This window comes from Pseudorca crassidens, chromosome 1 (genome assembly GCF_039906515.1).
Source record: "Pseudorca crassidens isolate mPseCra1 chromosome 1, mPseCra1.hap1, whole genome shotgun sequence".
NCBI lineage: Eukaryota > Metazoa > Chordata > Mammalia > Artiodactyla > Delphinidae > Pseudorca > Pseudorca crassidens.
Window position 1 is genome coordinate 102694823 of NC_090296.1, and position 23464 is coordinate 102718286.

At 37.1% G+C, this 23464-nt stretch overlaps 1 protein-coding gene across 1 annotated transcript in view; it reads right to left on the reverse strand.

Annotated features, from left to right (window-relative positions):
* WDR72 (WD repeat domain 72) overlaps positions 1-22507 on the reverse strand; it is a 192111-nt gene extending 169604 nt beyond the window's left edge. Inside the window, exons 1-8 of the mRNA XM_067747546.1 lie at positions 22354-22507; positions 16458-16564; positions 10325-10403; positions 9060-9234; positions 8322-8398; positions 7159-7278; positions 6017-6162; positions 5539-5635 (exon numbers count right to left, since the gene is read on the reverse strand). Coding sequence (XP_067603647.1) covers positions 5539-5635; positions 6017-6162; positions 7159-7278; positions 8322-8398; positions 9060-9234; positions 10325-10403; positions 16458-16564; positions 22354-22506 — 954 coding nt within the window. The 5' untranslated portion in view covers position 22507. The remainder of the gene's footprint in view (positions 1-5538; positions 5636-6016; positions 6163-7158; positions 7279-8321; positions 8399-9059; positions 9235-10324; positions 10404-16457; positions 16565-22353) is intronic.
* Positions 22508-23464: the final 957 nt, after the last annotated feature.

A 23464-nucleotide genomic window follows, 5' to 3' on the forward strand; every position in this document is an offset into this window, starting at 1 on the left:
TATATAAATATATAGTTTTGTTGTGGCACAGTATGAATATTGGGTACCAGAGCTCTTAAAGATACACTTTCACTAGTGAATGGGTTCAGAATCTCCCTAGTACCTCAGTGCAGTGTAGAGGTTCTTTGGGCAGACCTGTATATAGAGATTACACACAAGGGATCAAAATGATTAAGTGATTAGAAAAACAAAAACAAAACCCTCTTTTGATGTACAAATAAAAGGCACCCTGAAAAGAAAGCCAACTGCTGGTGCTAGAATTAAAGAAGCCTAAGAAAGTGATAGTTTCTAGTCAGAAAGTACATGTTTGAAGGTCCAGACTTAGTTATTTTAGTGGAAAAATTCTATAATGTATCTCTAGAGAATATTAAGGGCCCAAATATTGCTACATTTAATCCTTACAACAAAGCTTTGTAGTAAATAAACTTTATTATTATTTCTGTTATAGAGATAAGGAAACTAAGACGAGAGGAGAATAAGAAACTAATTCAAGACCAAGATATGTAATCCTCTATAGTCCCAAGAAATGAGAGCATTGAAGAAAAACAGTTCCAGTGAAGTGAGTTCTCTGAATAATATATATTTTTTTAAAGATTCAGAAGGCACTTTGGGGTCTTATACTTCTCAAGGCCACCATTTTTGTAGGTGTTAGAAATGGTACAATAAAACTTGGTTAGATTGGCTTCTCAAACTCTCTCAACCTTTGGGAACCTTAAAATTGAGTAGTCCAGCTCTCTCATGATTTTGATGAGGATGACGCTCCAGAGAGGCTGGGTGGTTACTGAAGTTGGCCGCAGCACATCTCCTCCCTCCCAGCAAAATGTGCTGCCCCTACAGCCCATGCTCCCCATACGCTGTTACTCCCTCTACGCTCACTTCTGTACTACCATTCCTCACTTGCTCACACCCACTCCTTGACACCTCAATCCTCCTCCTTTCCAGTAGTTTCCTCTCTAGTTCACATGAAAACTCCCTCAAAGCCCCTTATCATGTGATTCTGATTTTTTGTCACAGTACCCAGTACCCATCACAAGAAGTACCCATCCTCCAAGAGGTATTAAAATAGTCATTAACTGAATTACGTTTCATTAGGTCCCATTTGTTTACTTTTTTAAAATTTCCATTTCTCTAGGGGATGGGTCAAAAAGGATCTTGCCGTGATTTATGTAAAAGAGTGTTCTGCCTATGTTTTCCTCTAAGAGTTTTATAGTGTCTGGTCTTACATTTAAGTCTTTAATCCGTTTTAGGTTTATTTTTGTGTATGGTGTTAGGGAGTGTTCTAATTTCATTTTTTTACATGTAGCTGTCCAGTTTTCCCAGCACCACTTATTGAAGAGACTGTCTTTTCTCTATTGTATATTCTTGCCTCCTTTATCAAAGATAAGGTGACCATATGTGCATGGGTTTATCTCTGGGCTTTCTATCCTTTTCCATTGATCTATATTTCTGTTTTTGTGCCAGTACCATACTGTCTTGATTACTGTAGCTTTGTAGTACAGTCTGAAGTCAGGGAGCCTGATTCCTCCAGTTCTGTTTTTCTTTCTCAAGACCTAATGAAACTTAAAAACTTTTGCACAGCAAAGGAAGCCATAAGCAAGAGGAAAAGACAAACCTCAGAATGGGAGAAAATATTTGCAAATGAAGAAACTGACAAAGGATTAATCTCCAAAATATATAAGCAGCTCATGCAGTTCAATATCAAAAAAACAAACAACCCAATCCAAAAATGGGCAGAAGACCTAAATAGACATTTCTCCAAAGAAGATATACAGATGGCCAACAAACACATGAAAGGATACTCAACATCACTAATCATTAAAGAAATGCAAATCAAAACTACAATGAGGTATCACCTCACACCGGTCAGAACAGTCATCATCAAAAAATCTACAAACAATAAATGCTGGAGGAGGTGTGGAGAAAAGGGAACCCTCTTGCACTGTTGGTGGGAATGTAAATTGGTACAGCCACTATGGAGAACAGTATGGAGGTTCCTTAAAAAACTAAAAATAGAACTACCATATGACCCAGCAATCCCACTACTGGGCAAATATCCTGAGAAAACCGTAATTTAAAAAGACACATGCACCCCAATGTTCATAGCACTATTTACAATAGCCAGGACACAGAAGCAACCTAAGTGTCCATTGACAGATGAATGGATAAAGAAGATGTGGCACATATATACAATGGAATATTACTCAGCCATGAAAAGAAACGAAATTGAGTTATTTATAGTGAAGTGGATGGACCTAGAGTCCGTCATACAGAGTGAAGTAAGTCAGAAAGAGAAAAACAAATACTGTATGCTAACACATATATATGAAATCTAAAAAAAAAAAAAAAAAAAAGGTGATGAACCTAGGGGCAGGACAGGAATAAAGATGCAGACGTAGAGAACGGACTTGAGGACACGGGGAGGGGGAAGGATAAGCTGGGACGAAGTGAGAGAGTAGCATTGACATATATACACTACCAAATGTAAAATAGATAGCTAGTGGGAAGCAGCCGCATAGCACAGGGAGATCAGTTCGGTGCTTTGTGACCACCTAGAGGGGTCGGATAGGTGGAGTGGGAGGGAGATGCAAGAGGGAGGGGATATGGGGATATATGTATATGTATAGCTGATTCACTTTGTGATACAGCAGAAACTAACACGCCATTGTAAGGCAACTGTACTCCAGTAAAGATGTTAAAAAAAAAAAGACTCTTAAAAAAAAAAGCAAAAAAAAAAAACCAATTATCTTGTGGTAAATGCCTGGATTCAAATCCTGGTTTTAGCACATACTAACTCTATTAAAAGAGCCAATTACTTGATTTAGGCAATTTACTTAACCTCTCTATATCTCATTTTCTCTAACTGTGAAAGAAGGCTAATAAATAAAAGCACCTACTATATGGGATTACTGTCAGGATTAATGAGTTGATAAAGGTAAGGTGCTTAGTATGGTTCCAGGCATTTGGGACATACTCAATAAGCAGTAACCATTCTTATTATCCATTCTCAAAACAAATGAGAAACTCACTCGAAAGTCCATTCCCAGACTCGGGGGCCAAACTGCCTAGGTTCAAATCCTGGGAATTAACCTTCCTGAACATCAGTTTCAAAATGGGGTCATGGTGGAAACTCGTGTAAATAAGGCAGTGCGTATGTTTAACGATAATAAGGACTGAAAAAAAAAGTTACCCATCATCATCGTCATTGTCATTACTCTTAGTTCACGCATCCAAATTCCTTATCTGCAATCCTCAGGCTGTTTCTATCCCATCTACTCCCACCTCAACACTGCTATCTTACTCCACAGCTAAGACCCTGGGAAGCCCAGTTCCTCGCCTCAGAAGCCAGGACCCCTACTACAAGTTTCAGCGATCATCAGCTATGATTTCAAGCTAGGGAGACTTTCCTAAAGCTGTTGGAATGAAGGAGGAGTCCCCATTTTTGCTACTACAACTCCATCAGCAGGTAAGTTCCTGGCATCACATGAGAACATGTTACTGTCACACACTGGGATTTAATTCTATGGCATCACTCCAAAAAACATGTTTACAGAGCATAATTCTCTAAGTTCATTGTATCTATCAAACTCACCTCCCGACACCATGAAAATGCCTTCATTACCTTGTAACTGCATGAAACAGTAAGAAGTCTTATATTTAGTGAATATTGGTGATGTTTTGAATAGGGAGAACAAGGTCTGAATTTAGTTTCTTGGCCGGATAAAGGGCAAGCAAAGGTCTACGGATGAGTAGACCAGCTTCTTTTTGTTTCAGATTATTCTATTCATTTTCACTGGCTTCCAAGTACTTCCCACTTTGAAGATACAGAAACAACTGTGGTTGTCTAAACAAGAATTATACATCGACAGAAGACTCACAAATCTATGCCTTCACCTTTTTTTTTTTTTTTTTGCGGTACGCGGGCCTCTCACTATTGTTGCCTCTCCCGTTGCGGAGCACAGGCTCTGGACGCGCAGGCCCAGCGGCCATGGCTCACGGGCCCAGCCGCTCCGCGGCATGTGGGATCTTCCCGGACCGGGGCACGAACCCGTGTCCCTGCATCGGCAGGTGGACTCTCAACCACTGCACCACCAGGGAAGCCCTGCCTTCACCTTTTGAGACACAAAGCAAGGTGGCTTCCCATAAGATTAGTATTTTTTTAAGTTAATTTGTAATCGCTGTTCTTTTTCCTCATAGTTATGTATAGCATTGATATTTGCAGTAGACTAGAAGCTCCTAAAGGACATTTCTTATATCTAGCTTTTAGGGCAAACTGTGCTTTATAAAAATGCATTCGGGAGCTAAAAAGGAAAAAAAGGGCAAGTCCTTTAAAAAAATAACTTAAAATGCCTTTCTGAGTAAACCACAATAAAGCTTTTGTGATCAACAGCAAAACAAGGCTCTATTGCAACCCACGAATGACTTTAGAAATAGTGTTCCACACCATAACTCTAAAGTCTACCTATGCCCTAGTGGCACTTGGAGTTCTAATTTTTGGCTGACAGTCTTAATCAAGTTTTTGCAACAAAACCTCACAGATATGTTAAAGAGGTGATACTGAACCATAGGATTTGCAGCAGCTATGCTGCCTAATTAAGCAAACCATCACTGTAAAACGTAACATGCTTCGTTGTTTGACACATTAATAATTCAAAACTCCTCCATTCTCCATGAAATACCTTTTGGATAATTAACTGATGACTAAGTCCAATAGGTTAAAAAAAAAACACTTTCATTGACACTAAAGTAAACTAACTGCTTAAATTTTCAGGCTTCATAGAGTGTCAAAGATATAATTCAGTCAAGTGAAAACCCACAATTACATCCTCAACTCTCTGCCAGGAATCATAGTTATATTTGTTGTAACAAGAAAATTTATTCAGAAGAATAGCTAAATGCATGTGAAAATGATCTCAATATCCAGCTTCCTTAAGAATAAAAAAAAGCAGGATATAAGCCATTTGATAAACTTTAAAAAATGAAGTAGATACATCAAAATGTTAATAACTTTGTATCAAACTATCTGTTAGAAAGGTCAGTGGAAAAATGTGTATGCATATATATATGGTGGGGGAGAGAGAGAGAGAAAGAGAATGAGAGAGGGAGAGGAAATAAATACGGTGAATGGTGACAATTGGTGAATCTAGGTAAAGGGTATATGACTGGTCATTGTACTATTCTTACAACCTTTCAAATATTTGAATATTTTCCAATTAAAATAAGTAAATATAAAAAATAAAAATATTCATATTGAATATGTATGGTGGTAAAATTAGAAATTTTAATTCTTCCTTTTTTATCATTTATAATTATTCCATAATAAATATGTATTGTTTAGTTAAGCAGACTTAAAAAATAGCTTTTCTAAAGGCAAAGTTTTCTTCAGTAGCCATTAACAATTAGATTTAATTTTCTCGTTAACAACTTGATGTGATTCTTCAATTCAATTTTTTCAAGCCAGACTCTGTTACAGACAAAGCAACACTTATCTGAGAAGTGGAGTGAAACAGCTTTGAGGCAGTCATTCTTTTCTTGCATTACCTTATTTTTCTGCACAGAAGTAGAGCACAGTAAATGAGGATAAATGGTCTCTTTAAGCACTCTTCCATCAGCAGGGTATATGCTTTTTGAAAGCCCACTGCATAGTGAAAAATAAAAAGCAAAGTTTAGAACTTTGGGGTTCTTTATTCGTTTTTTTCCCCTCCCACTTTCAAAAGCCGGATGGTACCATTCAAGTTTCTAAACTCTAGTTAGAAATTGTTGGGTTAATAATTACAAGTGACTTTTTGAAAACCCAGCACCAGCTGTACAAGTTATACATGGTTAATCTCATTCCTTCATCCCCTGCTGTTTTATACAAAGGCTGAAGCCTACCAAGCCCAGAGTAAATCTTCTAGTGCCAAAGTTGTTTTGTTCTGGTTTTTGATCATGGGCAGCATGTGGGGATTTTTCCATAATAAACCTCCCAAAGTTCATTTTCTACCTGAATGTTTCGTATGCTGCTCCCATCTGAGCCCACCTGTTCAGCAGCTGATAGATATAACTGTGACCATCTTCTGTCCAAATGATGATTCTGTGAGCAGCAAGCACCTCTCCACCAGCAAAGAACTGCCCGCTCCCACTAACTTCAGTCCAAAGAAGAGAAAAATCACAATAATCGTAAACCTAAAATACAGAATGAATGATGCCCATTAACAGAAGCTTCCAATCTAATCTACCGAGGAGAAAGATAAATTATGCTTATCAAGACTATTTAGATAACAGTGTTAATGCAACAACATATCAATTATTAATATTAAGTATTAAGTATCATAACAGGCCACACTATACTCATGGACCAAGATAATATTTCACTAGTACTTATTTTTTCACATTTATCCTAGGTAGGTTTCAGTGGACAAACCATCCGACAGTATCATTCCAGAATGTGCCCATTACGCACAGAGACCAAAAATCCCAAATTTTCTATGCAATTTTATTCTTTCCATATGTATAGTCAAACCTGAACATTTGAAAAATTTATTACACACAAAAGAAGTTGATACAGTAGAAATCCTAAAGTACATGCTGAACCATCTACTTTACATTTTAGTTCAAAAATATAAGCCTTTAAGTAAGACAATATAGTTTTGTTAACTGAGCCAAGTATATGAAACATTAGAGAAAAAAAGGATGCTATCAAATGATAGTAACTTAGCTTTCCTTTCTTCTTGGAGATGTCAGTGAATATATTCACAAGAAAAGAATGTATATAGTCCCTAAAAACAAATGTAGTGACAAAGCAGAAAAAGAAAAAATATATAAAAATAAGACCAATGTATGTAGGTGAAAAGTATTAGTTTTCTTTTTAACTATAAAGTGCAGGCATCAACTCTTTAAAATAATCTGAGACAAATGCTCACTATTATAATAGTTTGTTATTAATAAAATTAGGATATACTTTATATATACAATATCCTGGGAAGGAAAATTACCCAGTGTAGTGAGAGGAAAACTGATAAAATTCAGTCATAAAAGACAAGTAATTCCCTGCTGCGGTAATAATATTATAAAAAGTTTGTATCATATTTAAAACATATTCTTATAATTGTTGCACTGAACAAGATAAAAATCAAATTACATTTGTGTATCACTGGTACTTATTATGTTATTTTATAATACCTTCCAACATTTAGAAAATACCACCAGTAGAAGTCTCTCTGTATACGTGCAAAATCGTATTGTTCGGCAGTTCAGGGAATTAAGAAATTTGGATTCCTTTTCATAAACATCTTGCTTTTCCTTCAAAAGGAATAAAAAGGTTTTAGTACTAGTTCTAGTTAATTTATATAAAACTGTATTAGAAGACTGCTCCCCTCTAAACCTGAAGTAGATCACACTGTTATTATAAAAAAGCACCCAACTTTCCTTTTGAGTTTTCTGAACTAAGAAAGTTACTTTGCAAAAGAAACCATGAAAAGGAAACCCACTTGAATTCAAGAATTCATTATATACAATCATTCAACAAACATTCTGTCGGGAAATTTGCTGCAGGATACTGAGAATATAAAGATATGAATAAGTTACTTTCAGATATGGCAGAAAGATAAAACAAAAAAAAGGAAAATAATTTTTTAAAAAACCTTTGCAGTATCTTAATTGCTAAAATAGAAAAACAAACAAAATGTTTTGAAAAGACAAAAGCGTAGCCAGCACAGAACACCTGCAATACTATGTTCTCAATAAGTTTCTGATAATGCTGGGTGTGTGTTTTTTGGGCTCAGTATGCCAACACAATTCCCAGGTTTTCCCAACCAAGAAATTCTAAAGGATAGTCCAGAGTATGGGGCAGTTGAAACAGTTCTGTCAACCGCACAAATTCTATGACTGTTCTTTTGTCCATCACCTCGACTTGTAGCCTGATGCTAGGGAGCAGGTGAATATACTGGACTCCCAGTGTATGTTACCCCCATTGCCACAGCTCACAAAGAGCCAGAAGAAATGGGGTCTTCTGCTGTAAGGGACAGGGAAATATTCCACAATGAATTTTTTTAATTAAATTATAATCAATGTTTGTGTGTGTGTGTGTGTGTGTGTGCGCACGCATATGCGTGTAGATAAAAACATTTGTATACATACAGAGAAAAGGTTGGAAAGATACCATGCAATTGTTACCAATGCTCACAACTTAGAAGAGAGATAGGGAAAAAGTACATGGACGTAAAACTTATATACTTCTACATCATTTGGACTGTTAACAATGAGAATGTAACACTCTTATAATTTTAAAAATGTCAATACATATGCTTGAAATTGGAGAATAAAGGATAGTTTCACAAGCCAACCTGAATGCTGTTGATAGATGAAGAAAGATCCCATACTTTGAGCTCACCAGCTACTGACACTACCAAGAGAGAATCTTCTGTAAAAACAACAAAGGTCATATATAAGCTGACCACTGTTATAACTGGTTACTCTAAAGATCATTTCATAGTCATTTAAGGATTATGCAGGGCATGTAGGTAGAAAATACTCAGCTGTTTTTTTAATTAAAAAAGTAAACATTTTAGATCACATTCTAAATTTGTTTTGCAATTTCAAAGTGACTCCCATGTAAAAGGAGAGCACCACTAAAAGCAGAACCACATTGCAAACCATCACGCTGGCAATACTAATTACACCTTCCTATTTCAGAAATAAGTAAGGAGCCAGCCTTCCCTCATTACAGGAACTGAATTCTCTTCATTACTACATCCAGGAGATACAGCAGGGCAAATCCAAGAGTCCTGTTAATCCACAACAAACACCTGCTCGTCACTCTTAAAATGTATCAAAGCAGAACTGGGTCATGGAAACACAGTGTCTCCTCTTTCCACTTCCTCATGACCTCTTGCTGACTTTCCAGTGATTTGAACCACTGGGATGGATGTTCTCAGTTTTTCTTGATTTGGCTTAGAGAGCTATCCCTACCAGTAGGTAAACATAAAGAAGCATTCTGAACTCTTGCCCACTAATTTAACAAATAATTCAAAGGTGATATGTTTATACGCTATCTCTAGTGTTAGATAATACCTAACTCTTACCTTGAATTCTCATGGAGTGAACAATGCACATGCAGTTGATCCAATCCGGAGACTGAGATGATATGAAAGTGTGAATAATAACCAAACTTTTGGCATCAATTATAAGAACATCTTGATATTCTCCACAACACAGAAGCCAGCCTTCTCCTATCATCCGGAATGAGCAGTGGTAATACTATGCAAATTGAATTCAAAGCAAAAGTTTAATTATCACTAGCAATTAACATAATTTTGGCTGCGGTGAAGACTTCTCTGGATTTTAATTTTATCATCTATTCAACTAAGGTATTAGGCTAAATAACAATTAAAATTTCTTTTAGTTCAATTATTCTACACTTCTGAAGTGTTAATTTTGCCGTTTATCTGACTTGCATTTGGTCATTTTTCTGGAGAAGGGGACTCTTTTGGGAAGAATTAATCTTATTCCAAATCATGGAAAGCTCACAATTATATTAATTCTGAAATGCTGTGTAGAACTGGACAACAAAAACCAGGTTTCTTACCCTAGCAACACTGCTGCATCTTAAGAAGAAATAAAAATGTTTGAAAAGCATTTGAGGAATTTTTGTGCCAAATAAATTTTGAGAATGGCTTTTATTAAAGTTTGAGTAATATAATCTACTCTTGACAAGCTCTCTCGCTATTCAGGTTTTGATCCCAGAAAGGAGTTCATGAATGTTTCAATGCAAGTCATCAATGCTAAAAGCAATGCATACAATATAAAGAACAGTGTCAGTACCATGGAATCATGCGACTACCTTACGTATGCTTGGAGTCCACATACCAAAAGCCAAAATCTCTTTTAAATATTGGGAAGTTATTATAAAGATTAAAGCTGTGCCTCTTGCTCTGTTTTCATAAATAAGAAATTCAGAACCTATCCATCCAAAAAAGGTTTAAACTGGAAGCAGAAAAAAAACTTTTTTGCTTTATAAAACTGTATGTCAATAAAATGGAATCATTTCACGTGTGTGTTTTGTGAGTGTAACTAAGGAAAAAATAAGGAAATTGTTTTTCAAATTTGTCTATGTTAGAAAGATACAGAAATAAGAGAAAGAATAAGAAAAAAAATTGGTTGAATAGTTACTTTGGGGAAAGAAAAATGCCAAAAATAACAGATGATAACTGACAGTATTCTATTCTAATGATAAAAAAAATTCAAGAAAATAATCCCTCTAAAGACATGTCTTTAAATGTGTGCTTAGCAAATGCTCTGAAGGAGCTGTAGCATCTGGAGATGTTCTCAAGGAAGTGAACATACTTACACAGATTGCAGTGTGCCTGTAAGGAAGTGTGGCCTTCTCCACGCACTGTCCATTGGTGACATTCCAAACACACATCTCCCTAGCAGAGATAACTTTGTATTATTCTCTGTCATTTCCACTCAATTGGCTGGAATAATTTTTGTGCCACCAAGTTTTTCTTTAGTGCTGCACTTAAAGGCAGCTTGATCGTTTATGTGGCTTTTTGTTACAGATTACTGGGCAAGAAAATGTTGTGGTCATTAGCAGGGATGACATGCTGTATCTATGTCTTTTTGTTTTGGTAATTACACCCTGCCACCAGCCTACAAACCTTACTTGAGTGCCAACCTGACCTACAACAAATTGTGGGGATGCAGGTATCACAGCCTGGGAGAGTGACAGTACAACAATCTTTCTATGGAAACTGCATCTTCTTGAAAATCATTTATTTTATTGAACTTAAACTACATATTCTGAAAAGCATAATACATCAAGTGTTGCATCTTCTGGAGCTCAGGTATCATTTTTATAAAAATAAACAGTGCCACCAAGAGGCCACATTTGGTCTATCATTGATACGCTTTATTTCTTTGCTTCTCCTGAAATCCTGAAACCATCCTTGCCACTAAATTGTCAGAAAATTCTCATTGTTTAGAAAATTCTGACTTGGTTACATATATGTTACAAAGATACAGATACAGTTATGAAATACAGTTACAAATACATCCAGTATAGGGCAGTTTAAATCCGTATGATTTCAGTTCACAAAAACCAGAATGGCTGTTTCAGAGTTGTTTGGTAATATTCTTCAGTTTTGACAGTTTCAACACATAAGCAAAATTTTCCAAGGAAGAAAAATGAAAGCTTTATTGGCTTTAAGGGAGAGCTGCTATTAAGAAGCAAAAGACACGGACCAATAACGGTAAATGCTATATGCATTTGGTGTTTGCAGGCTTTGGGGGTTTTATTAGCCAAACACTGGAAATCAATCTTTAAATCAATGGTTCTCAACCTAGGCTGATTCTGCCCCCACAAAGGACATCTGACAATGCTTAGAGACATTTTTAGTTGTCACAGCTAGGAACACGATACTGGCATCTAGTGGGGAAAGGCCAGGGATGCTGCTAAACATCCTACAACACACAGGATAGTCCCTCACAGCAAAGAATTCTGCCATGGTCCACAATGTCATTAGTGCTGAGGTTGAAAAACCATGTCCTAGATATAGAACTAAATATTCATAGTGATTTTATTTCTCTCTGTTTATATCCAACTGTATGCCAGAAAGGATTTGAGGTAATCTGAAAAGACATGCAACTCAATAAAACGGGGAAAGTGTGTGTGTGTGTGTGTGTGTGTGTGTGTGTGAGTGTGTGTGTGTGTGTGAAAAATAAGACTGGGGAAAAAGGTAGAAATTGAAATAATATATCTCAAAGGATATGTGTGTGTGTGTGTGTATGTGTGTGTGTGTATATATATATATATATGTAAAGAAATGGAACTTTAAGCAGCCATCAATATAAAATTTTAGCTCTACAAAAAATTTGAGTTTATCAGTGTGGTTCTCAGCTCTAGCTATGCATCAGGAATCACCTGTGAATATATAAAAATTTCTCCTCAGAGATTCTAACTTCATGGCTCTGTGTTGTGGTCCTGGCATGTGGGGTTTTGCAAAGCTCCTGGTCAGTTAACCTGTTTCTAGATAACTCTATCTCTAAACCAGTGGTTCTAAAACTCTGGCTCTACGTTAGACTTATCAGGGAGGTTTTCAAAAATACTGATGTCTGGGACCCAACCCAGACATCAAGCCAGACTAATTAAATCACAGTTTCTAAGGTTGGAGCCTGGGCATCAATAAAAGCTCTCCCAGTGATACTAAGGTTTCTAAACTCTCTTGGATTCTAATGCCTTCCCTGTTTGTTTGCTTATCATCTTATTTTCTACCTTAAATTGGAAAAAAATACAAAAATATCACATAGTAAAAATTGACTCCTTGCCAATCAATTCTATTAAAGAAAGAAAAACAAATTTGTTGTATATCAAAAGTAGCATTGACATTTTAGCTGGAACTGCTCAGTTATGTATCTAATAGGAAGACATGAAAATTAACTGTTAAAATGAACATTCTTCTTTTTCTTTTCAAATACTGTTCCCCAACTTTGTACATAGATTAAATCACCTTCAATTATAAAAAATTAATTTAACAATTTCCAATTTTTTTTAATTTTTAAATTTCAATGAAAAGAAAATCACACAGGAAAAAATCCATAACATATAATATTAGAATATTATTATATTCCCCCTAAAAACTCCTTGAGAAAGAGCCTTTCTTTCTTATTCAACTGTACATCCCCACTTGAGCGCTTCAATAAAAATTCGTTCAATGGATACGTAAATCAGTCACTACTCTTTCATCCACTTTCTATCTCTCAAAAATACACTGTTTTGGGCTTCCCTGGTGGCGCAGTGGTTGAGAGTCCGCCTGCCGATGCAGGGGGCACGGCTTCGTGCCTTGGTCTGGGGGGATTCCGCATGCCGCGGAGTGGCTGGGCCCGTGGGCCATGGCCGCTGGGCCTGCACGTCCGGAGCCTGTGCTCCGCGACAGGAGAGGACACAATAGTGGGAGGCCCGCGTACCGCCAAAAAAAAAAAAAAAAAAAGTACACTGTTTTCTCTTGGCCCTATTCTTATTCTCAGATTTGTGTGCTTATAACACTGTTATCATTTTGCTCAAATTTTAATGAAGCATCTAGAGGGAAAGGAGATACATATGAATGCTTGGTTTGCCCTCTTGAATTACAAGTCCATGACATTCTTCAAACTCACTTTTGTCTTCAGTTACACTTTTGGGTTTTCTTTGGCATTCTCAAGCTCCCATCTTCTTATGCGCATTTCTTAAATGTTGGTTTTCCTTAGTATCTTAGGCTTTCTTACATTCTCAAATTTCACACTCTCTCTTGATGAGTCATCTACTCCCATGACTGCAGGCACCAACTATATGATGTTGGAAGCCCAGACCTATTCACTGGACTCTAGATTTCCACATACAACTAGTAATTAGATGTTTCCACCTGGATGACTTGCAGGACTTCACACTCCTCGTACTTAAAATGAGGCATAACACCTTCCCTCCTTTGTTCTCATTCTCAGTGAATGGTATCATCACCAGTGAGTTTCCCAAGTCATTCTTGAACTCACACATTCTCTCACTGTCCCAAACGTGGGGTACCCACTATTTCAAATATTTTCCTCTAAACCAGCAGCATAGCACTCTCCAGGAACATGTTAGAAATGCAAGTTCTTGAACCTCAGCCCAGACCTACTAAACCTGTATCACCGGGAATGGGGCCGAGAAATCTGTATTTAAACAAGCTCTGAAAATGGTCCTGATGTAGGCTTAGGTTTGATGAACACTATCCTAGAAGACTCTAAGGCTGGGTGCCTGCCTGCCTATCTCTCTAGTATCATCTCTTACTGGTAGTTGGAAATTTTATTAATAGTAATAACTCTCTTTATCAATGTCAAGCCTTTTTTGCCTTAAGGTTTTATTAACTATATATATTTATTAATATAATGCTAAAATGGCTATATTAACATTAATTTCATTAGTATTTGCCCAGTAAATCTCTTTCCATCCATTTACTTTTAACTTTTATATATCCTTATGCTGTTTTTGTTTTTTAAATTGTCTGACGATCTTTGTAATTTAACTGATGGGCTTAGTCCCTTTACTCAATTGAGATTACTGGTTTATTCAGGTTTATATCAACTACCTTATTTTGTGCTATTTGTCTCATTTATTATTGTCCCCTTTAGATTAAACAACATTCTTTTTCTTTTTTTAAATTGGAAGTTATATATTCTGTTTCTTTCATTTTTATTTCTTTTGTCTGTTCTCTTAGCAGCCACCCTGGAAATGTCAGCATGTATATCTAGCTTAAAGTCTAAGGTTAATCATCATCTTTACCCACCTCTAGAACACCAGAACATGTGGAGTCTGATCACTATGCTTATGATATGCAGTTGTTGATTAGGATTTTGTGTATGTGAGGGGGAGGTGGATGGGAGGTACATATAAACCATATTGTAATATAACCTGTGCTTATTTAAATTTTCTAAAACTTTGCTGGGTTTTGTTCAATATTCCTTTTTCCATCACATCTTCCTTCTGAAATCATTATTCTTACTGAAAAACATAACTTAGAATTTCTTTACTTATAGAGGGTCTGTTGGCAGTGAACACTCTCAGTATTTGTCTTAAATATTACTATTTTGCCCTAATTTTTTGAAGATGTTTTTGCTAGAGATATAACTCTAAGTTGATAGATATTTTCTCTCAACTTTTAAAAGATATTTCACTGCTATCTAGTTCTCATTTTACTGTTAAGAAGTCAGCTCTCAGTTTAATTAACTTTCCTTTAAAAGTAATCTGCTTTTTCTCATTGCCTACTTTCAGGCTCTTCTCTTTTTCTTTGGCATTCCATCATTTCAACATCAAGTTCCAGGTGTTTATTTCCTTTCACTTATCCTGAAATTCACTGGGATTCCTGAATATTAGGATTTTTGCCTATAGATGAAGTAATACTAAGTGAAAAAAATGAAAAACTAAGTCAGGAAGCAAGTCATGATCAGCATGAATCTGACAACGTTGGAAGCAGAAATGCTAAGCCAACGGTCACTTCCTGGGACTTTTAAAAGCTAAAAAAAAAAAAAAAAAAAAAATTGTTACTTAGGAAGTAATAGGTCAAGCCTAGTAATTTTAACAAGTTTCAGCAGATTGAATTAGGATTTGCTAAGTATGCAGTAGCTAAAGTGTAGGTACTGCCTAAGGAGAATCTCATAGATGCAAGGTGTCAGACCCCAAAGAAATAGACTTCTAGAAAATTCAAATCATCTTGGAAAAGGAAGACCAACCAGACTCCTTGGCCCTTTAACAATCATACTTACAGGACTTATACAGCTGAATTCATCTATCATCAAGAATATGTCCATTAACTCCTAGTTTCTTTTTTGGAGCTAGACCACTGTGGACAAAAACCTCAAGGTGGAACTCAGTTATACTTTTCAGATCTATTTCTCACTCAGCTATTAATTTTATCAACTGTGCCAGTAGTCTCAGAAAAACTAACCATCCCCCAAATTCTCTAGATTGGGAATAAATATCTCAGCCTATGTAGCAGGCTTCGAGGCAGCCCTAGTGTATGAAAGCTAAGCAGTTGTTTAAAAAGAATGTACTAGGACATTTCAGTTTAGCTTCATCCAAAGTTCAATCTCTCTAAGTACAACAATTATGGCTTTGCTATAAGCTATGAGAATAGGTATCTCTTTGATGTCTGTACCACTAGCCATTTTGTTAAACTATTCCATTTTTAAAAGTTGGACACTTGATTCCTCATTCTTCTTTTGGGTCTCAGAATTCTAAGCCATATAATTTCTCCTTGGGTTAAAAACAAAAATGGAGGAGATTTTCTTGTTTCAACCAGCAACCCAATCCCTCATTCACAAACACGTGCTGAATGGATTCCGCATTCTTGAGTATACTTTGGCAAACATCTCATCAGCAGAGTAGTTCACAGTAGCTCTTCCATCAGTGGGGCTTTTTCCTACAGCTAAGTCCTGTTTCATTGGAACAAACCTCCTTCCATGAAACTACACCCAGATCACTATGTTCCTTCTCCTTCTCACTCCCACATCCCATTTACAAGTGAGTCCTCTCCTCTGTTTTAAAATGATATCAGACAAGTGTACAACATAAAGATCGTAACTGCTGAATTGTTTCACGAAACTATGAAGGCTTGCATGGATTTGCTTAATAGCTCAAAGTGAGTTACTACATGAAAAAAGACAAGCGCCCAGACTTTTCCATTTTCAGTTCTATAATAAGTGACATTTGCCAACATCCTTTACACAATGAGGCAGCCACAAGGCCTGATACACGTTGGGATGTTTAAAGATTGGGAGTCATAGTACTGATTACTTTCCTTGGGACTGTCACACAAGTTATTCAACCATTCAAGATCTAACTTTTCCTATATGTAAAAGGAATATGTTAATCACTAAAGTTTCCTTCAGCCCTAGAATTCTGTATCCCATCAGAGTTTTTAAAAAGGGAGAAGGAACAGAAACAGGTGCACAGTTCCACATATCTTACCTACCCATTTTCAGCAGCACTAACTATGAAGGGCTGTTTAGAGAAGTCTCTCGCTCTCGCCAAACACGTCACTGAAGCTGAATGACCAAAAAGAAGTTCTTTGGCCGAAATCTGAAAATGATGAGGGTAAGTTTTTAAATAGCTGTAAACTTTTTAGTAGAAGAATATAACATGACATTATATAATTATTCATAATTCTAATTAGGAATGCTGTTATATTATGTTTTTGCTGTACATAAGTTTCAGGAAAACTGATATATGGCATATCAAAATCCCCAGGATAATAAACTTCTAGGTAAAGGAACTGTGTTATACACATTTTTTTTGTTTTTGGTTTTGCATCTGTCATGAAACCTAGATGATTGCTGGACCTGTTTTACAACATCTAGGTTTTGAATACAAATAAATCAGTGTTGACATTTATTACGCACAAAATGTGCCTCAAACAATAGTAGCATATTTATGTGCAGATTTCAGAATTCAGAAATGAGTTTACAAAATAATGCAGAGAAAATATTACCCTTTTTGTAACCATTATAACGCCTTATTTGAATTCCTGCCTCAGAAATAGTAAAAATTAACTTATCCACATTAGAAATAAAATTTTAACTAAGCCAACTTAGTTAAAATGCCATTGCAAAATGCCAGCTTTTTCTCCTATGTGTGAATTTTAAAAATGACACCAAGGACTAATTCTTCCATTATCTCATGTGTGAAAGAAATCTGTTCCTCATAATCCAACCATAACAATAAGAACAAATTATTTCATAACATAATTGTTCTCTGCCTTCCTCTTACTTCTATATTAATCAGAATTATTTCTTTAAAAGATCTGTTATCAGAATAAATTTCTAGTGCTACATAGAGCATTTTGCAGTTGGTTCTAATCACTTACAATCCAAGTTCTCTACCTTCCTCCTGGGAAATACAGGTTCCATCTCAGAAAACAACATATTATCTTTCCCTATCATCACACTTGGGAAAGCGTAATTCTATGAATTTAACCCTTGTCCTATATATTACAGGCCAAATTAAGCAATGAATCAGGGCAAGTCAAAGATACTCCTCCTCCAGAGAAAATCCACTATGGACAAAATGTCAGAAGAGAACACCATTGCCTTTCATATGAAGTCTTCATTCTGCTACTAAATCTTCACATGTAGTTGAATGAGCTGTGACAATTCACTATAACCTCATTTTATCACACATTCTGCTGTGAAGAATAACAAAAACCTCTACAATCACGCCTAGTCGTTGCCATGATGAAATCCAGGAAACCTTTACTTCTATTCGTGGGCTCCACCTTTATGAAGCATTGGTCCCCCTCAACTCCCACCATAGCACAAATAGAAAAGGGAAAAGAACACACAACTTGATGAGCATATACCATATTCCAGGCACTTATGCAACTATGAACAGGGTTTAATCCCCATTTCACAGTTGACGAAACTAGGGCTTGAAGAATAGAAGTCATTTGCCCAACACTACAGAGTCGGTAAATAACAGACCTAGATTTTGACCAAGACCTTTATTCTTTTTCTCTGCTCAACATTGCTGTTCTTCATTTTGTCACTGTTGTGTTTCCTTCTGAGTATAAAACAGGAAGAAAAATAGAACATACCGATACTATAAGAGAATATACCTGAGAGAATGTTCAGAGTTCACCTTTTGCTATGCTCACAGGTATGATGAATGCCAGCAATCAATACCAAAAGGCCCAAGTGACGAAGTTCCTAGCATGGGACTTGGAGAAGCTCCCCATTGGCAGACCTCACAAAGTTTTGGGGAAAGCACAGGGCTTTGAGAGTCAGACCCTGAGCCTGGAAGCAGAATGCTTAACCTAGATACGTGATGAGCAGCCCAGGACAGGGAGACATTTATTCTCCAGCTCCCCTGCACCCCGCCATCCCACCACCCATGGACAGGGAAAGTCTGAGATGTGTACACAATCCCCTAATGAATGCTTGGATACTCCAAGATGTACAGACCTTAAATCAGCTTCTTTCCCTCCCTATTCCTATTCTCTAATCCTCTCTATTTCTTATACAGAAACGTGATACTCTCATTCTAGCAGTCCTACCCATCACCCAAACCCCAAATCTGGAAGGTATCTTTGGCTGTTCCTGCGCCTTTAGCTCACAACCAACTGGTTTCTGAGTTCTGTCCATACTCTCCTCTTAATATCATTCCAGGTTTCATCTCCTCTTCATTCCCATTGCCACTGATTTAGTTCATAGTCAAGAACTTTCCTGACTACATTACTGTAGAAGCCTTCTGCCCAAAGTCCCTGGTAGTATGGGACTTACCTCATCTCCTTCTCCCTTCAATGTGCCCTTAATACCAAGTGATATTCTAAATTACAAATATAATAAAATAGTATTATGTCATCTCCTCAAAATCCCTTAATATTACCACTGCTTTTAATTAGCACAAAGTGTTAGCGATTGCTAGTTAAAAAAAAAAAAATCTAATCTCCTCAGCATGTTAGATTCCACGTTGAGTCTGCTCTGTCCTTTCCAGATGTGCCTATCACCTCTAATTTGCCCTTTATGTTCCAGGTCTGCTCAACTACTTTCACCAGTTCCCTGAAGGCAAAATAGTCCCGCCTTCCACACACACACTTATCATTCTGTCTGCAATCTCCTCCCACCTGCTTTTCCTGTTCAAGTCTGATACATCCTTTAGAATTCAGCTCAGGCATCACCCTCAGAAAGTCTTTCCCTTGAAGAGCACACTTCTCACTGATTAGGATGGCTATTAAGAAAACAGCAACAGCAATAGAAAATAACAAGTGTTGGTGAAGATGTTGAGAAAATGGGAACCCTTGCACACTGCTAGTGGGAATACAAAATGGTGCAGCCACTGTAGAAAACAGTTTAGCAGTTCCTCAAAAATGTTAAAATAGAACTACCATATAATCCATCAGTTCTACTTCTAAGTACAGCCCAAAAAAGTGAAAGCAGGGACTCAAACATATGTTCATACACCCAGGTTCATGGCAGCATCGTTCACAATGGTCAAAAGGTTTGGAAGCAATCCAAATGTCCGCTGAGGAATGGATAAACAAAATGTGGTATATAAATACAATGGAATGTTATTGAGCCTTAAAAGGGAAGGATATTCTGACTTATTCTATAACATGTATGAGGACATCGTGTTTAGTGAAATAAGCCAGTTGCAAAAGGATAAATACTGTATGACTCTACTTATATAAGATACATAGTAAGGTCAAATTCATAGAGACAGTGTGTATCCCACCACTTTACAGCTTCCTAATTACATGTCTGTCTCCTACACTAGACTCTGAGAAACCTGAAGGAGGAATCTACACCTGTGACAAAAAGCATCTGTGTAGTTCGTCTAATGACTGCATAAGTGAGTGTCCTTAGGTTTGTTTTTCCACTTTATTTGGTGATGAGTGAGCGTTTAAGACCACAGACCGTGATTATTCTCTTACCTAAACCCTTTTGGAGAGGGGAAGAAGCTTTCCACATTTAGTACAAGGAAGAAAGAAAGAGCTCCCAGTTCATTTTACACCCCACCTCCCTGCAGTGTCCTTCTCCCCTTCCTACTGTCTTCCCCTGCTATGCCCATCGGCCCCAAGCTGCCCTACAGCCACTCAATCAACCACGTGGTCATCACCTCTCTTAAAATCTCTCTTGTCTTCAAGGCCTCTGTTCTTCTTCCTCTGGCTGAATTATTCCTTTATCTATATATTTTAAAACAAAAATCAAATTAAACTACTAAGCATTAAAATATCAGTGATGGAACACCCACTTGACTATCTTACAGATACCAAGAGGATTTGTTGAGAACTCAAAAATGCCCTGATTTTTGAAAAGCCTAGAATCTTCCCTGCTAATAGTTGACCCATTGTCATGTAGGGGCAAGATTCAAAGGAAAACTAAGAGAAGGTGTTCATTCTTTCTGGTCCTATGATTAGCCCTAGAAAATCTTAAGGAAAACTCTTATGTGGAAAATCTCACACCCATACTCATCAATATCTTACTTGTGTTACTAACTTTTTCACAATGTCCTCACAGTGAACTTCCAAAACATAAAACTAATCCAATCTCCTTCTTAAGTCTTCTCAATGATTCTTCTTGTTCCTTACACCCCTGCCAATCTGATTCCCATTCCCACCTCATATTTCTAACTGTGATTTCTCAATATCAGCAACTATTAGAATTTGGGGTGGAATAATTTTTTTGCTGTGAGGGGCTGTCATGTGCACTACGGAATGTTTACAGCATCCCGGACCTCTGCCCACTAGATGCCAATAGCATCGCCCTTCCCATTGCTCTAACCCCGAGCAGAAGACTTGCTCCTAAGAAAAGCATGAAATAACTATTCCCACTGAAGATGAAGTACAGACTGACCCCCACAAAGAGCACCCTGTATTATAACATAACTGCACCGGCAGTTACTAGCCTATGTCCTTCCTCTATGACACTGCGACCAGTTGGGCAGCCAGTACCAGGTCTTCTCATTCACGTTTGAACTCAGGTTCCCACCGTACTGCCTAACTTATAAAATGCACCCAATAAATGCATGTTGAATAAATACCAGGAACATACGTAAAAAGATATAGATGCTAGGATTCCAAATTTCTTAAGCTTATAGCAACCTACATATTACAAGACAACTACTTCAGCCAGGAAACACTACACTCCAACATTAAAAAAAGTAGCAAGATAGTTTAAGCCATTTAGGATCTTAAGTTTAGACTGTAAGAGATAATAAGGGCAACGGCCAATTTCAAAGCTCAGCTGTTGCAATAATACCCAGTCCTTCTTTTAGGAATGTTCACAAACATTGAGCTGAGCTGGTCTGCTTGCAGTTTTTGGCAGTCCTGTAGTGTAACTGCTCAGTGATGACAGATGTTAATTAATTACACTATAAAACAGAATTACAATTAATTGTTAATTTAGGTTTTAAAGTGACAAACTTTAAAGGCTAAAAATAGTCTTTGATCTTTAAAAGGCTTCCTAATGAGGGCAATATACTTTAAGTACATCATTAGTTTAAGTGTTCAAATTAGGTCTAGAGGCTCCTAGAGCTAAGCAAATATCTATTCCAATATGTTAAATGTTTATGAGTTGGGACAAGGACAATTAATTGCTAATCAATGGGCCAAATCCTAGGTGAGGTCAGGTTCTGAAATAGGAGGACGACAATAGTAAATTGGATTTAGAGCTTTTCGATGTGACCTGTAAAAATCACAGGCAAGCAGAGACTAAAAGAATGGCAAGAAGGGGCTTTCCTGGTGGCGCAGTGGTTGGGAGTCCGCCTGCCGATGCAGGGGACACGGGCTCGTGCCCTGGTCTGGGAAGATCGCACATGCTGCGGAGAGGCTGGGCCCGTGAGCCCTGGCCGCTGAGCCTGCGCGTTCGGAGCCTGTGCTCCGCAACGGGAGAGGCCATAGCAGTGAGAGGCCCGCGTACCGCAAAAAAAAAAAAAAGCATGGCAAGAAGGCCAAACTGGCAGAAACACCCAGATAATTAAAATATTACTCATTTAGTTAATAGTGGTTTTCAGGGGTGCCCTTTGTTTAGATTAATGAGCCATAATTTTTAGAATTATACTTACATGTGCGTAGTTCAGTTACTTAAACATATAATTCAGGATAAAAAAATAGTAAAACTCAGCATAGCTTAAAGGATGATAACACTTAACTGGTAGCTAAGATTGGTGCTATTCATAATATAATTTTCACATATGATCTTGATCCATCATATAATACTTCATTTTTCCAAATTCAAAAGTAAAACCCATTTATTACTTTGGTAAGTACCTTTTTAACAACCATGCAAAACTTCCACTGTCATTGCAGGTATAAAAAGCACGCTGTGTTTATTTTATGAGCTCTATCTGCTTCAATAGTAATAGTTTTCACTAACCTTTAGTTCAGATGAGAGATTCCAGAGGCAGAGTTGACCCTCTTGACTTCCTGTCACAATCATTTGCTGGTCATCAGTGATCATGATGGCAGTGATGCTGTGAGGAGGTGCCTTCCTTCCCCAGAGTGCCACCGCCTGTAGGGAGGACCTCATGGTAAAGGAATCCTGGACACACAGAGATGGGAAGACGTGTACACAGTTATCATTTGTAAATTTTGAAAATTGATCATCTCATAAATGTTTATGATGACGCAAACTTGAACAATGTGTTCTCCGAGAGCTGTGGAGAAAGGGGTGTCCCCGTCAAATAGAGAAGAATGTAGTCAGACATTGAAATTACCATGCCCATTGTTAATTAGTCAAAGAAGAATGATTTTTATTCCAATTCTTGATGATTGATGCTAACCAAGAGAAGGATAGGAATAGTCTACCCACTCCACACCCAGCTCTGACTATGGGTGACCTTACCCACACCAAAGTCCAGCTAGGCCTTTCAAGAAGAATAGAGTTATCTACACACTATAATTTGAAGACAACTTTGCAGACTCTCTTTCCCCAGAAATGTCACCTCATCTAAGTAACAAATATCTGAACTTTGCTATTAAAAAGTAAATATTTTTGTAAGTGTATTAAAATCCTTAATAGTCATAAGATTCCTGACACATCCAAATAAGAAAACAAAAAGCACAAAGGTCAAACCACAAGAAATCAGATCTCAACCAGAGTTCATCCTGAACAGTCCAGATTGCTAAATGTAGTAAAAACAGATCTGGTATTCAGAGACCTAGATATAGGGCTGCTTTACCACTTATTACCTTTATTTCCATATTATAACAGTTGTATGCAGTAAAATAAGGATACCATCACCTACATTGCCTACATCTCAGTATTCTTATGGGGAATAAATCCAGCGATGCAAATAAAAGCATGTAGGTATAATTATACGTACTATGCTATCATTATACTACTCATAAACTATAATCTAGAATTTCAGGCAAGAAATGGCTTTGGGGATCATTAATCTGATCCCCCTCACTTACAAGAAAACTAACAATGAGAAATAGATAACTCTTGGGATCAGTTCTAATTCTGAGATTCTGAGAGACTAAGC